The sequence below is a fragment of the Canis lupus genome, chromosome 9 (assembly GCF_011100685.1).
Source record: "Canis lupus familiaris isolate Mischka breed German Shepherd chromosome 9, alternate assembly UU_Cfam_GSD_1.0, whole genome shotgun sequence".
Classification (NCBI taxonomy): domain Eukaryota; kingdom Metazoa; phylum Chordata; class Mammalia; order Carnivora; family Canidae; genus Canis; species Canis lupus.
Window position 1 is genome coordinate 19094438 of NC_049230.1, and position 12820 is coordinate 19107257.

Sequence of the window (12820 nt, forward strand, 5' to 3'; positions counted from 1 at the left end):
GGTTAGTGCACAAATCGTTTATTTTCATTCACAAAAACTGGCTTGAAGATGAACGATGGTACTTTTGCCTCTGGGACCAGAGGAGGAAGTGAGAGGGAGGAGGGACAGCTACTGGCTTGTCCTCCTGTCACGGGCCCTTAGAGACCACAGTGTAGTGACTATTGTTGCATCACTGGTGGGGGAGGGGTTGGGAGCGGGGAAGACATGACCATAAATGGGTCCCAAGCATCATGCATTTATTCCTTCCTCAACAACCAGTCTCAGCCACTCTGAGGCAGACACAAACTCTTAACTTAAGTAAATGCAATCCAAGGAAGGCTCTGAGGAGATGGTGCTATTGGGCTGAGTCTGAAGGATCAAATCAGCTTCAAGCAGGACAAAAAAAAAATGTGGGAAGGGTATACCAGGCAGAGGGAACAGCACATGCAGAATGCCTAGAAGCAAAGCAGAGTAGGTCATATCCAGCAACGAGCAAGGCTGGAAAATTTGATGAAGCTAGATTCCAGGAATCTCAGAGGGAGAAGGCGGATCAGAGGGGGATCAGAAGACCAGAGAGCAAAAAAAAAAAAAAAAAAGAAGACCAGAGAGCTTGGCAGAGGCAGGGGGAGAAGATCTGTCTTACTGAATTTAGATTTTAGCCTGAAGATGGTGAGGAGCCTGGGATGCCTGGGTGGCTCAGCGGTTGAGCATCTGCCTTCGGCCCAGGGCGTGATCCTGGAGACCCAGGATCAAGTCCCACATCAGGCTCCCTGCATGGAGCCTGCTTCTCCCTCTGCCTATGTCTCTGCCTGCCTCTTTCTGTGTCTCTCATAAATAAATAAATAAAATCTTTAAAAAAAAAAAAGATGGTGAGGAGCCACTGAAGGGCATGAACAGAGTTGAGATTCCCAAAGGGAGTTCTAGCATTCTTGCAGGACATGGGCTTCAAGACCAATCAGTGAGGTCTTCCCTTCAAGCGACAAAGGCAGTTTGGCCAGAGCCAGTGCAACTAGAGACAGAATCTATCACTCTTTAGAAGGCCAAACAGGCACATAGGTGGCAGGTGAGGGGGGGCAACAAGGATCACTCCCACCTTGCTTGGATAGTGGAGCCATCACTTAAGCAGAGGAGATGGACATGGGTGAAGGTGGAGTCTGCACACCTTCCCATTGGACAGCTGAAGCTCAGGTTGGGCTGGAGGTCAGCAAGTAACTCAAGAAGCCAATGGAGGGATGAGCTGGCCGGGGAGGGCATGCTGAGTGGGGAACAAGAGAGCCAGGGATTGGTCCTCCAGGGTTGTAGGGAGGTGACAGAGGGGGCAGAGCCAGCTCCAGGAGCACCCTGGCATGGAGCTCACTGGATCCGCCCCTCAACACGCAGCAGCAGGTAGTCCCTAAGGACCGGGGGCAGTGGGAGGCGGGCAGTGGCCTGTCGGCAGTGGCTACCCAACTGAGCACGCACAGCCAGCCGGGCCAGGTGCTGCAGCCTCCTCGGCTGGTTCACCATGCTCAGAGCCGAGACGTAGAAGGCTTCATGCTCCTAAGCCAAGAGTGGAACAGGATCAGATACCCAACACTTGACTCTGCCCTTCCATTTGGGACCACCTAGCACTGGGGGCCCCAGGAATTTACAACATGCACCCACCAGGGGGTTTGATGCAATTTGACTCAGATTCAGGGCCCAGAAGCCCTGCAGGGGTCATGGGGGATGGGACCACATTGTAGGGCAGGGTCTTGGCCATGTCTCCACCCACCACTCCAAAGAAGCCGGCACAGTGCCCGCTGTGTCAGAGATACCTGATAAATGTCCACGCTGGTTACAAGTGAGAGAGGCTGGTGGGGTGTGTGAGATTAGAAGTTGTTCTGAGCTGCTAGGGGGCAAGAGACTCCAGGAAGCCCATCCTGGAGGGAATAAGGCCTGGGGCTCATCCTTCCTCTGCATCTCTCCCAGAGCCCAGGAAAGAGCTGCGGCCGGGGTGGACATACCTGCCACAGCTCTGGGAGTACTGCCTCCACCCAAGTATCACAGGTCGGGACGCAAGGGTAGGCATTTAGCAGGACTTCCAGGGCCCGGGGAAAGTTGGCACAGTGTTTCAGCATCTAGGAATCAAAAGACAGTCTTAGGGTCACCATGGCTCTCCCAACCAAGGGCAGAACCAAGTTCAGTCTAAGTCAAAGGTCCACTCACACTCAAATTTGGGAGGCTAAAGGTCTGAGTCTCTCCTCATTCTTTCCCATTCCTCAGTTTGCCGCACCATCTGTGGGTTGCAACCTCTTGGTCCTGGCCAGTTGCCCTGGGAGCCCTTTCCTCCTTAGATATGCTCCCCTATAGCCTTCTGTGGTCCTTCCCAAGATGCGGACAGACCTGTGGCTACAGGACCAGGCTCTCAGTCTCTTCCCCACCCCCACCCCCGCCGGCTTTTCTGGCGGCAGGGCAGTTGCAGCCACAGGCTCCCCGCCCACCGGGGCCTCTGTGCACGGGCCTCCCTGCGCACCTCAGGGCGCACCGGCTGGGCCCCGTAGTCCAGCAGCGCAGCAAAGAGGACCTCGGGCTCCCAGTTGGGGGCGTCCTGGACCGCCTGCAGCGCGCAGTCCATGGGCGTGTGGCCCGCCGCGTTGGGCACCCCCGCGCAGGCCCCGTGGCGCAGCAGCAGCTCGGCCAGGGCCCCGCAGCCGTTGGCACAGGCGTTGTGCAGCGGCGTGTGGCGCTTGCGCCCAGCAGCGCGGGCATCGGCCCCCGCCTCGAGGAGCCTGCGCGCGGCCGCCTGGTGCTGCCGGCCGCCGCCCGGGCCCTCGGCCCCCGCGCACGCCGCGTTCAGCGCCGTCTCGCCCTGGCTGGTGCGCAGGTGCACGTCGGCTCCGCGCTCCAGGTAGAGGGCCACGTGCTCGTCCAGGCCGCGAGCGGCCGCCACGTGCAGGGGTGTCACCTCGCTGTCCTGTGCCGCCACGTTCACGGTCGCTCCGGCCTCCAGCAGCAGCTTGGCACACCTGCGGGCGAGGCGCCAGGCCCGGAGAGACGAATCCTGAGGGCCCGGGCCCAGCCCGCTGTCCTCCCCTTCCCCCTGTCCCCTCACCCCGCTCGCCACCACCCGGGGAGCCTGGCTCCCACGTTAGACTCACAGCAGCCCGCGACAGCAGGGCTGCGAGGCCCGTGATGCCACCAGGAGCGTCCTCAGTTCCCAGATGAAAAACTCAGCCGAGGAAGGTCGCATCCAGCCAAGGACGCACAGCAAGTTAGAGGCTGCTACAGAATTAGTACTCGTTGTCTCCGAAGCTCCCTCCCAGAATGTTTATTTCCTTGGTAAGTTATTTTTTTTTTAAGATTTTTAATTTATTTATTCATGAGAGACACAGAGACAGAGAGAGGCAGAGACATAGGCAGAGGGAGAAGCAGGCTCCATGCAGGGAGCCCGATGCAGGACTCCAGGATCACGCCTTGAAGTCTGACTGAACCACTGAGCCACCCAGGTGTCCCTGACCCTCCTCTGATAGTTCTAATCACTGGCTAATTTTTGTTTCCAAAACCTGACTCTCCAAGCGGATTGGGACCCCAAGGCCCGGTTCTGAATCACTTGCCAGTGGTCTCCTGATGTTTTGATAGCACAAAAACTTTTGAAAAACCCACTACTATGTCCACTATGAATGTTACACCTAGAAAATTGAAGAGTATGAGCTGTAAAGAAAAACAGACGAAGTCCTGATATTTTCTTCCTGCCTCCAAACTTGAAGTCCACCCTTCCAGACCAGTGACACCCACTCAAGCAAAGGAAGGCACTTGGGGATCAGCCTACTCCATTTTCCCCTAGAGAAAACAAACGGAACCAAAGAACAAAAACAAGACTTTAGGGAGCTGGTGTTTCACTTGTCTCCCAGTTCCTAAGAAACTATAAGCCAGGGATCCCCGGGTGGCGCAGCGGTTTAGCGCCTGCCTTTGGCCCAGGGCGCGATCCTGGAGACCCGGGATCGAATCCCAAGTCGGGCTCCCGGTGCATGGAGCCTGCTTCTCCCTCTGCCTGTGTCTCTGCCTCTCTCTCTCTCTCTCTGTGTGACTATCATAAATAATAAATAAAAATTAAAAAAAAAAAAAGAAACTATAAGCCAGAGCATGGGGCGCCTGGATAGCTCAGTGAGTTAAACATCAGATTCTTGATTTCGGCTCAGGTCATGATCTAAGGGTTGTGAGATTGAGCCCTGTGTTGGGCTCTGTGCTGGGTGTGGAGCCTGCTTAAGATTCTCTCCCTCAGACAGCCCCAGTGGCACAGGGGTTTAGTGCTGCTTGCAGCCGGGAGTGTGATCCTGGAGACTGGGGATCGAGTCCCATGTCGGGCTCCCTGCATGGAGCCTGCTTCTCCCTCTGCCTGTGTTTCTGCCTCTCTCTCTCTTTGAATAAATAAATAAAATAATCTTAAAAAAAAAAAAAAAGATTCTCTCCCTCTCCCCCTCCCCGTTTTCCCCCCTTATCTCACGTGCACACATGCTATCTCTCTAAAAAACAAAACCAAAAACTATAGGCCAAAACACTGTTGAGATAAATATGCACATTAACCACTAGGGGTAAACCAAACTTGAAACAAACTTGATTAATGATGCAATTAAACTAACAATAATTTATCATTAAAAAGCCAGAATGGCAGCCACGGGAAGTCCAGAAGCAGATCCAGCAATCCCAACAAAACCTTGATGACCCCGTGTCCCTCCCCAAAATGGCTAGAATTCCTGCTCCCTTCTGGGCATAAGGTCTAGTTGGTGCTTGGCTCCAGTAGGAATTGAGTAGCAGCTAGCCGTCTATAAACTACTGAATTTATATCCTGAGTCAATTCTAATCATGGGCTGATTTTTGTTTCTAAATAACGCTGAAAAACTCACTCAGTGGAGTTTCAGTAAGTTTCTCTTAAAAAGAGAAAGTCTGGGGATGCCTGGGTGGCTCAGCCCTTGACTGTCTGCCTTTGACTCAGGGTGTGATCCCAGAGTCCCAGGATCGAGTTCCGCACTGGGCTTCCTGCATGGAGCCTGCTTCTCCCTCTGCCTGTGTCTGCCTCTCTTTTTCTGTGTCTCTCATGAATAAATAAATAAAATCTTTATTGAAAAAAAAAGGAGGAAAAGTCTGTTGGAAAGTGTACTATGTGCTCCTAAGAATTCAAGAAAGGGCTGGAAAATCAAAATCCCTTTTGTGTCCATCACTGATCTAGATCCAGCTAGGGAGAAGTCCCCAGCATGTGGGCCATGGAGTGTTTTCCACCACTGCCAGCCCCGGCTGTGAACCTGATTTGTGAAAGTATGAAAACCATCGTGTAGGGGGTTCAAAAATCTGTTGATTTTTTTTTTCCTATAGTTGACACACAATGTTACATTAGTTTCAAGTGCAAGACTTTAGTGACTTGACAAGTTTATACATTATGCTGCGTTCCCAAGTGTAACTACCATCTGTCCTGTTAGAGCGCTATTACAATATCATTGACTATATTCATTTTTTTAAAAAGATTTTATCTATTTATTCATGAGAGACACAGAGAGAGGCAGAGACACAGGCAGAGGGAGGAGAAGCAGGCTCCATGTAGGAGCCCAATGCAGGACCCGATCCTGGAACTCTAGGATCATGACTCAAGCCAAAGGCAGACACCCAACTGCTTGAGCCACCCAGGTGTCCCTCATTGACTATATTCCTTATGCTGAGCCTTTTTTTCCCCCATGCCTTACCTGTTCCATAATTGGAAACCTGTATCTCCCACTCCCCTCCACCCCCGCAAAAAACCTGTTGATCTTAAAAATGTGGGAGGAGGGGCTGTGGGGGTAGGGTTTGTTGGGGGAACACTGGGCTACTGTCTTTCTTGATGCCTACGTCAAAACAGGAATTTGGCTACAGAGGAGTCACAGGGGATAGGGGACTGTAGTTGGAACAGGTTTTCCAAAAAGACAACAAGGCTTCTGCCTCCTGGGCTTAGCCTATGTGACCTTGGGCAAGTGCCTAAACCTTTCTGAGCCTGATTTCTCACCAGTAGAATGAGACCTGTCTCCTAGATTGTCATGAGGACATGTGGACGTGAGGTGCTTCTCCCTTTCTCCTGGCTGAGTTAGCTGCACACACACACACACACACACACACACACACACACCTCTCCCCTGGGTACCTACTGCAAGGACTCGGGGACAGTGCAGAGGTGCAAGGGAGTTGTGCCCTCCTCGGACAACACGTTGGCTTTGGCACCAAAGGTCAGCAGCAGCCTCACACAGTCAGACTGGGCCCGGGCGCAGGCCTCATGCAAGGCTGCCCGGCCTCCAACTCGGGCGTCCAGCTCAGCTCCCTGCCGGATCAGGTGGCGGGCACAGTCAGTGTAGCCTCGGGCCGCAGCAATGGTGAGGGGTGCTGTCTGCTTCGTCTTGGGGGTCAATACCCAGAACCCTGGGGAAAGCGAGCAGTGTTGGGGAGTGGTATGTGAGACTCACAGGGCAGACTGTGGTGTACGACTGTGACTGGCCCCGACCATCCCTTAGCACCCCTGGCAAATGATGTGCCAGGCTACCTATGGAGAGGGACTCATGCAAGCCCGAACTGGGAGTGTGAATTGGAACAGCCTTTTATTTATTTTTTTTTTCAATTTTTTTTTTATTTATTTATGATAGTCACAGAGAGAGAGAGAGAGAGAGGCAGAGACACAGGCCGAGGGAGAAGCAAGCTCCATGCACCGGGAGCCCGATGTGGGATTCGATCCCGGGTCTCCAGGATCACGCCCTGGGCCAAAGGCAGGCGCCAAACCGCTGCGCCACCCAGGGATCCCTGGAACAGCCTTTTAGAAGGGTTGTCAATCTGTAACAAAATGTGGCATGTGTCTTATAGAAAAAAAAAGTAATTGCTCTTGAAAACCACGAGGGCAACTAAAGAGAGTTAATCCTGTTAAATAAACCTCTGGGTCTTGGAGCCCCTTGGTTCTTGCTGTTCAGGAGAGTGTTCTGGTATTGGGGGTGGGTTTGAATTATGCGTATGAGGGCCTGGAGCTGAGCTTGGGAGTGACCTAAGAGCAGAGCTGAAAGAGCCTGGTTTGGAGTTCTAGGATATTCCTGGGGCAGAGGGGGAGAGTAGGGTGGGAGGGAAGGGTGGAAGGGGAGAATAAGAGGTGGGGGTGGGGAAAGGAAGAGTGGGGTCAGGGGCTGAGATGTTGGATTTAGTATTGGATCTGAATTGTAGAAAAGGACATAGATGTCTAATATCCAACTCTAAGTTGTTTGCATTATGGTGAAGTAAATTCCTGGGTTTGCCAAATTTTGGGTAAATCATGTTTTGTTTTGTTTTGTTTTTATTAGGATTGAAATTAAGGCCAAGTTCCATTCAGGGGATGATAGGCATGCTGCAGGATGAGAGCATGTTACCCTGGGTAAGGTCACACCTCTAACAGTTAAAGCCAAGCAGGAATCTGGAGTTTGCAGTGACTGTGAGAACATAAGCTTTATGAGGATTGGAATCCCCAGATCCACGGGTGAGGTTTGAGGCAGTCTCTGTCAGTCTTAAAAGTGGGGTGATCTTGGTGGAGGTATTTGGTTTACATGGACAAACCCACTGGTCAAAACAGAACCTAAGGAAATTATCTGGAAGTACACAAAAGATGTTTATCATATTGCTGTTTAAAATAATTTTACTAAATAAATAAATAAATAAATAAATAAATAAATAAATAAATAAAATAATTTTACAAAGAAGGAACCCAATCCACCCAATCTACTTGGGCACTAGTTCTATAAATCATGGCACACTCATACAATATAATTTATGCACCTATTTAAAATATTATGTGGGGACAGGGTGCCTTGGTGGCTCCATCAGGTGTCCCACTCCTGATTTTGGCTCAGGTCATGATCTTGGGGTCCTGAGATCAAGCCCCACATTGGGATCTGCACTCAGTGGGGAGTCTGCTAGAGATTCTCTCCTTCTTCCTCTGCCCCTCCCTACTGCGCATGCACACACTCTCTCTCAAATTAAAAAAATATATATATTATGTGAGGACACCTAGCTGGCTTGGTTGGTAGAGCTTGCAACTCTTGATTCCCGATTTGTGAGTTCAAGTCCTAGGTTGGGTATAGAGATTACTTAAAAGTAAAATCTTGGGCAGCCCAGTTGGCTCAGCGGTTTAGCGCTGCCTTCAATCCAGGGCCTGATCCTGGGGACCCGGGATCGAGTCCCATGTCAGGCTCCCTGCATGGAGCCTGCTTCTCCCTCTGCCTCTCTCTCTCTCTCTCTCATGAATAAATAAATAAAATCTTTTTTAAAAAGTAATATCTTATTTTATTTTTGATTTTTAAATTTAAAAAAATTTTATTTTAAGTAGGCTTCATTCACATGGGGTGGAGCTTGAACTCACAACCCTGAGATCAAGAGTTACATGCTTTATCGACTGAACCAGCCAGGTGCCACTCAAAAAATCTTAATATATATAAGATTGCATTAGAATAAACTGTGTTCCTATGTTATTGATATGTTAATATAACTTTCATTCTGAAAAGACATACAAACCACTAACTATGCCTCATGTCTTCTTAGGAGGGAACTAGAATAGGCTGTGGAAAGCAGCGGTCTAGGCTGTGTTCTAGAGGGAGAGGATGGGACCAAGACGCTCCCCCTGTCCTGACCCCTACCCTCCCCCTCTGCCCCACTGGGTGCTCCCTACCCTGTTCAGCTGACCAGGCCAGCTGGTTGCTCACAGTCTCCACAATCATGTTGGCAGCATCTTCATCTTGGAACAGGGCTTGGACCTGTTGCAGGTCACCAGAGAACAGAGCATTGTGCACGGCTGGGTCTCGGCAGCAGCGGCGTGGCCTGGCGAGCCGGGCCCGGGCACTGGGGGGGCACCTTTGGCTTCGGCACTGCTGGGCCGCCGCCCGCCTCCGGTCCTCCCACTCCAGCCACTCCCGCTGCAGGCGGAGAGCGCGCAGTGTGGAGGAGGTGAAGGGGAAGGTCTCCTCTGCCATGGGGAGGGGCACCGGGGGTCTGGGCAGTGGCAGCTGGGCAGAGGGTGCCCTCAGCCCGACTACCACCCTTGCTCTGAGGAGGCACCCTGCAACCTCACTCGTGACCCGGCAAGAAGAGCAGCTGAGGCTATAAATAGGTCCTTCGCTGGTCTGGTAAACAGGGTTGGCCTGGAGTCATGATCCTGGTGCAGAGAAGGTGTTGGGCCAACCCCCAGCCCGGGGCCGAGGCCAAGCCCTGCCCCTGCCGATACCCTCCCGATGGGACAGCAGAGCCCCAGGGTCAGCATCCTCCCCTTCTCTGGAGTGAGCATCTTGGGTTGGCAAGGTCCGAGGTGAGTGAAGCAGTCAATCTAGGAGATGGACAGGACAGGGAGGAAGCGCCCTGGGGCCACTGGCCTCTCAGATGGCTGGAGGGCAGACCCCCCGCCCAGGAAGTAAGGGCAGGTGGAGACAATCCCAGCAGCTCTTCCAGCGTCTGCAGTCATCACCGTAACTCTGCACATATACACATAGAGCTCTATGATAATGACATTACTTTAACATCCATCTTCACTCTGAGGGCCATACTTCCTGGCTCATTGAGGTCAATAGCTTGGTTTTGACAATAAATCAGTCAGGCTAATGATCACAGTTGAATCACCTCTGAAATAGGTGGTTTTATGTCAGTTTTACTAAAGAGGAACATAAGGCTAAACCTGGTAAAAAAAATCTCACCCGAGGTCATGGCTTGTGAGTGAGCAGAGGAGCCAGGATTCAGACCCCAGCTGGCCAGACGGCATAGATGAGGCACACTGGCTCTTGTTGCTGTGGCCACAGGAGGGCGGACAGGGGGGGAGAGCCTCTCCCTACTCCTTAGTAGGACAGCGTGATCTCTAGAAGCTGACCACGACGAATTTTGCGTCCCCTCACCCTCCAGCTCCTAACGGGGCTCGCCGGCCTGCCTAAGGAAGGCCAAGGGGCTGACCTGGCAACTCTGGAGACTATGACCAAAGAAACCTTCAAGCCACAAACCCATTCACCCTCAGGAGAAAGCAGCTCTGCTTCCAGGAGCCTCTAGGGGGAGGAATGAGGCCATGAAATAGCATTGGCTGTGGCTCTGCTGAGTCCGGGAAGGGGAGGGCGGAGGGTGGAAGGGATACTAGCCCCTGCCTTGGGAGCTCTCCTAGCCGCCCTACCTCACCCAGTGTGTTGGTGGGAGGCCCCTCAGCCCCTGGGGGCCAGCCTAGGCCAGGGTGCCCTGGTCTCTCCACCCCCTGCCCCAGCTACGGGCTCTCCTAGCTCCTCTGGCCTCGCTTCCTCTCCTCCCTGGCTCTGCAGCCACCCCTGCTAGTAACCTCTAACTTCCTCTCCCTGGTCCCTTTACACAAACAAGGTCCAGCCAGACTCCTGGCGTTCCTTTCTCTGCCACAGTCTCTCTGCTCTGCTGCCCAAGTGGAAGGATCTGTCTAAATCGGTTCATTTCCTAGCTTGAAAACTCCGGCTGACTTCCAACATCAGCCCTCTCCAGGGAGGCCCGATCCCTAAGTTCGGCCTCGTGTCACGTGACATCCTCATCCCAACTCCTCAGCCTTCCCTGCCATCCCCTGATCCGTACTCCAGGAGGACCGCATATGTTCTTTGTAAAGGACCTATCCTGTTGTACCGTGGACGCGTCTGCGACACTGGATGTGGGCTCCAGAGCAGGACCTGAATTTATTCAGCTGGGTCTCTGCAGCCCAGCAGGGCCTGGCACACAATAGGTCTTGATGTGGTGTTTAGGAGCGCCTGGCTCGTAGCAGGCTGGCCCCTTATGTGTAGGGCATTGACTGAGGGCCTTGTTCTCTGCCAGAGCAAACACTCATCTGCCTGCCCAAGTGGGTGGCAGCAGCCTGGGCTGCTTCCGGCACTGTCCTTACTCTGCTGCTCACCCACTCTGGCCCCCGCTTCTTGGTGGTATTCCAGGGTGGGGGATCCCAGAGGGAGGAATGAGATCATGCACAGCAAGGTCCTAGAGAGCCTCAGAGAAAGGCACCTCTATAAATGCAGCTGTGATTAACCTGGTTGGAACCCACTTGGTGTTTTAATTGCCCCGCCAACGGCCTGGCTGAGCACCCACAGCTGGGTTCCCAGGGTTGGGAGCTGACAAGGCCGGGTGGGGCCAAGAGGGGCCAACGTGGGGTGGGTGTCCCTTCCCTTTGAGGCACACAGTCGTCATGTGTAGGGTGCAAGGCTGGGTTGACCTCCTCAGCCTGTCTGCAGGCTCCTTGTCTGTCATACAGGCCTGGAGGTACTCTGACTACAACCCAGTCCCCAAAGATATCATGTGTTCTGTCTCCTGTCCTTAGCTTCCTGAGGGCAGAAAAAGGAGGCTTTTACTCCAACCCACACATGAACCCACAGGGAACCTGGTTCTGGTGGTAGGAACAGGGCTAGGTTATTGGATACCACCCCACGTTCTGAGAGCTGAGTCTGTAGGGTGACAAAGCACATAAGAAACCAGGACGCTGGTCAGGACTGTGAGTAGTAGAGACTAGGGCTGAAGGCAGTTGAGTTGGGAATGGTAGTGCAGGCCAGGGGTGTGGGGTGGCTCAGGTGCAGGAAGACCATATAGTGTAGGCACTTTCTGGCTCAGGTCTGAGCTGCATGGGCAGAGTTGGGGAATTAGGAGTGAGTAGGAAAAAAGTACACAATCCGTTCAGGTAGGAAGGTTGCTAGTGAATTAGCCCCTTCTTGCTCCTGGGCTTGGAACACAAAAGCCTTCTAGAACAGGGTCCCACTGCAACCAACATCTAGTTCTTACAGTGTTTGCTCATTTCAGCTTTGAGACTGGGATCCAGGGGATCAGCTTCTCTTTGGGAAGAAAGAGATTAGCGCCTTCCCCAAGAGCAGTACCACCTTAGGGAAGGCTGGGCCTGAGGCGGGGAGACTGGTGGTCAGACTAGGGTCTTTGACCTACACCCCCTCAACCATAAGTTGGGGGATGATTCTTTTCTTCCCTTTATTCCAGAGAAGAAAACAAGGTTGGCAACTTGGTATAATTACACCCCACACATGCCCCTTGTCCAACTCTGGTCTGAAAGGTGGCACAGCAAAGCTATAATGACAAGGAGTTGCTTGGCAACACAGTAAAGTAGTACTGGATTATAACCCAACGCATAAAACCAATACCCATGAGTCCACACTCATATAAATATACGCCTGAATAAGAAACGAGGAGGAAGGGACACCTGGGTGGCTCAGTGGTTGGGCACCTGCCTTTGACTCAGGGCATGATCCTGGAGTCCCGGGATCAAGTCCCACATCGGGCTCCCTACATGGAGCCTGCTTCTCCCTCTGTCTATATCTCTGCCTCTTTCTCTCTCTGTGTGTCTCTCATGAATAAATAGGTAAAATCTTAAAAAAAAAGGGGGGGATGGAATTCCAAATAATCTATATAGATACTCTGCTGTCAGAATATAATGGGACACAGGACATAACCTCTTGTTCCTTAAGTGTGAGCTGCGCCTAGTGAGACTTCCTTCCAAAGAGGACAGTATGAAAAGGGAGAAGAAAATTTACAGTGGAGAAACCTGACAAATGCTACTTCAGCCAGGTCGTCAAGGTCAACATCAACCATTGATGTGTGATGAGCATATGCCTTCCTCTGTAAAACATATAACCTGCTCTCATCTTTCTTTAATGAGACAAGTTCCAATGGAGGACGTCCTATAATATGTCTGACCCATATTCAAAACTGTCAGTCCTAAAACACAAGGAAAGCCTGAGGAACTGCCAGAGCCAAGAGGAGCCTAAGGAGGCATGACACCTAAATGGAACATGGGATCCTGGAACAGGAGAAGGATGACAGGAGAAAAGGTGTACATTCGAATAAAACACAAAATTCTGTAAATGATACGCTGGCTGAT

General features: G+C 52.1%; 1 protein-coding gene across 1 annotated transcript; it reads right to left on the minus strand.

The window, feature by feature from the left end:
- Nucleotides 1-725: 725 nt before the first annotated feature.
- Nucleotides 726-9303, minus strand: ASB16 (ankyrin repeat and SOCS box containing 16). The gene is made up of 5 exons (XM_038547133.1): nucleotides 8636-9303; nucleotides 6111-6378; nucleotides 2474-2966; nucleotides 1965-2078; nucleotides 726-1518 (listed from the first exon to the last, which is right to left on the minus strand). The coding sequence occupies exons 1-5, from the start codon at nucleotides 8934-8936 to the stop codon at nucleotides 1333-1335; spliced, it is 1362 nt and encodes a 453-aa protein (XP_038403061.1). The 5' UTR covers nucleotides 8937-9303; the 3' UTR covers nucleotides 726-1332.
- Between the last annotated feature and the right edge of the window lie 3517 nt (nucleotides 9304-12820).

Excerpts from the sequence above, each read along its gene's own strand:
- ASB16 (XM_038547133.1), bottom strand. The coding sequence starts at position 8,936 with ATGGCAGAGGAGACCTTCCCCTTCACCTCCTCCACACTGCGCGCTCTC. Across the intron at positions 6,379-8,635 it reads GGCCTGGTCAGCTGAACAGG|GGTTCTGGGTATTGACCCCC; the intron begins GTAGGGAGCACC and ends CGCTTTCCCCAG. Across the intron at positions 2,079-2,473 it reads CCCAGCCGGTGCGCCCTGAG|ATGCTGAAACACTGTGCCAA; the intron begins GTGCGCAGGGAG and ends TTTGATTCCTAG.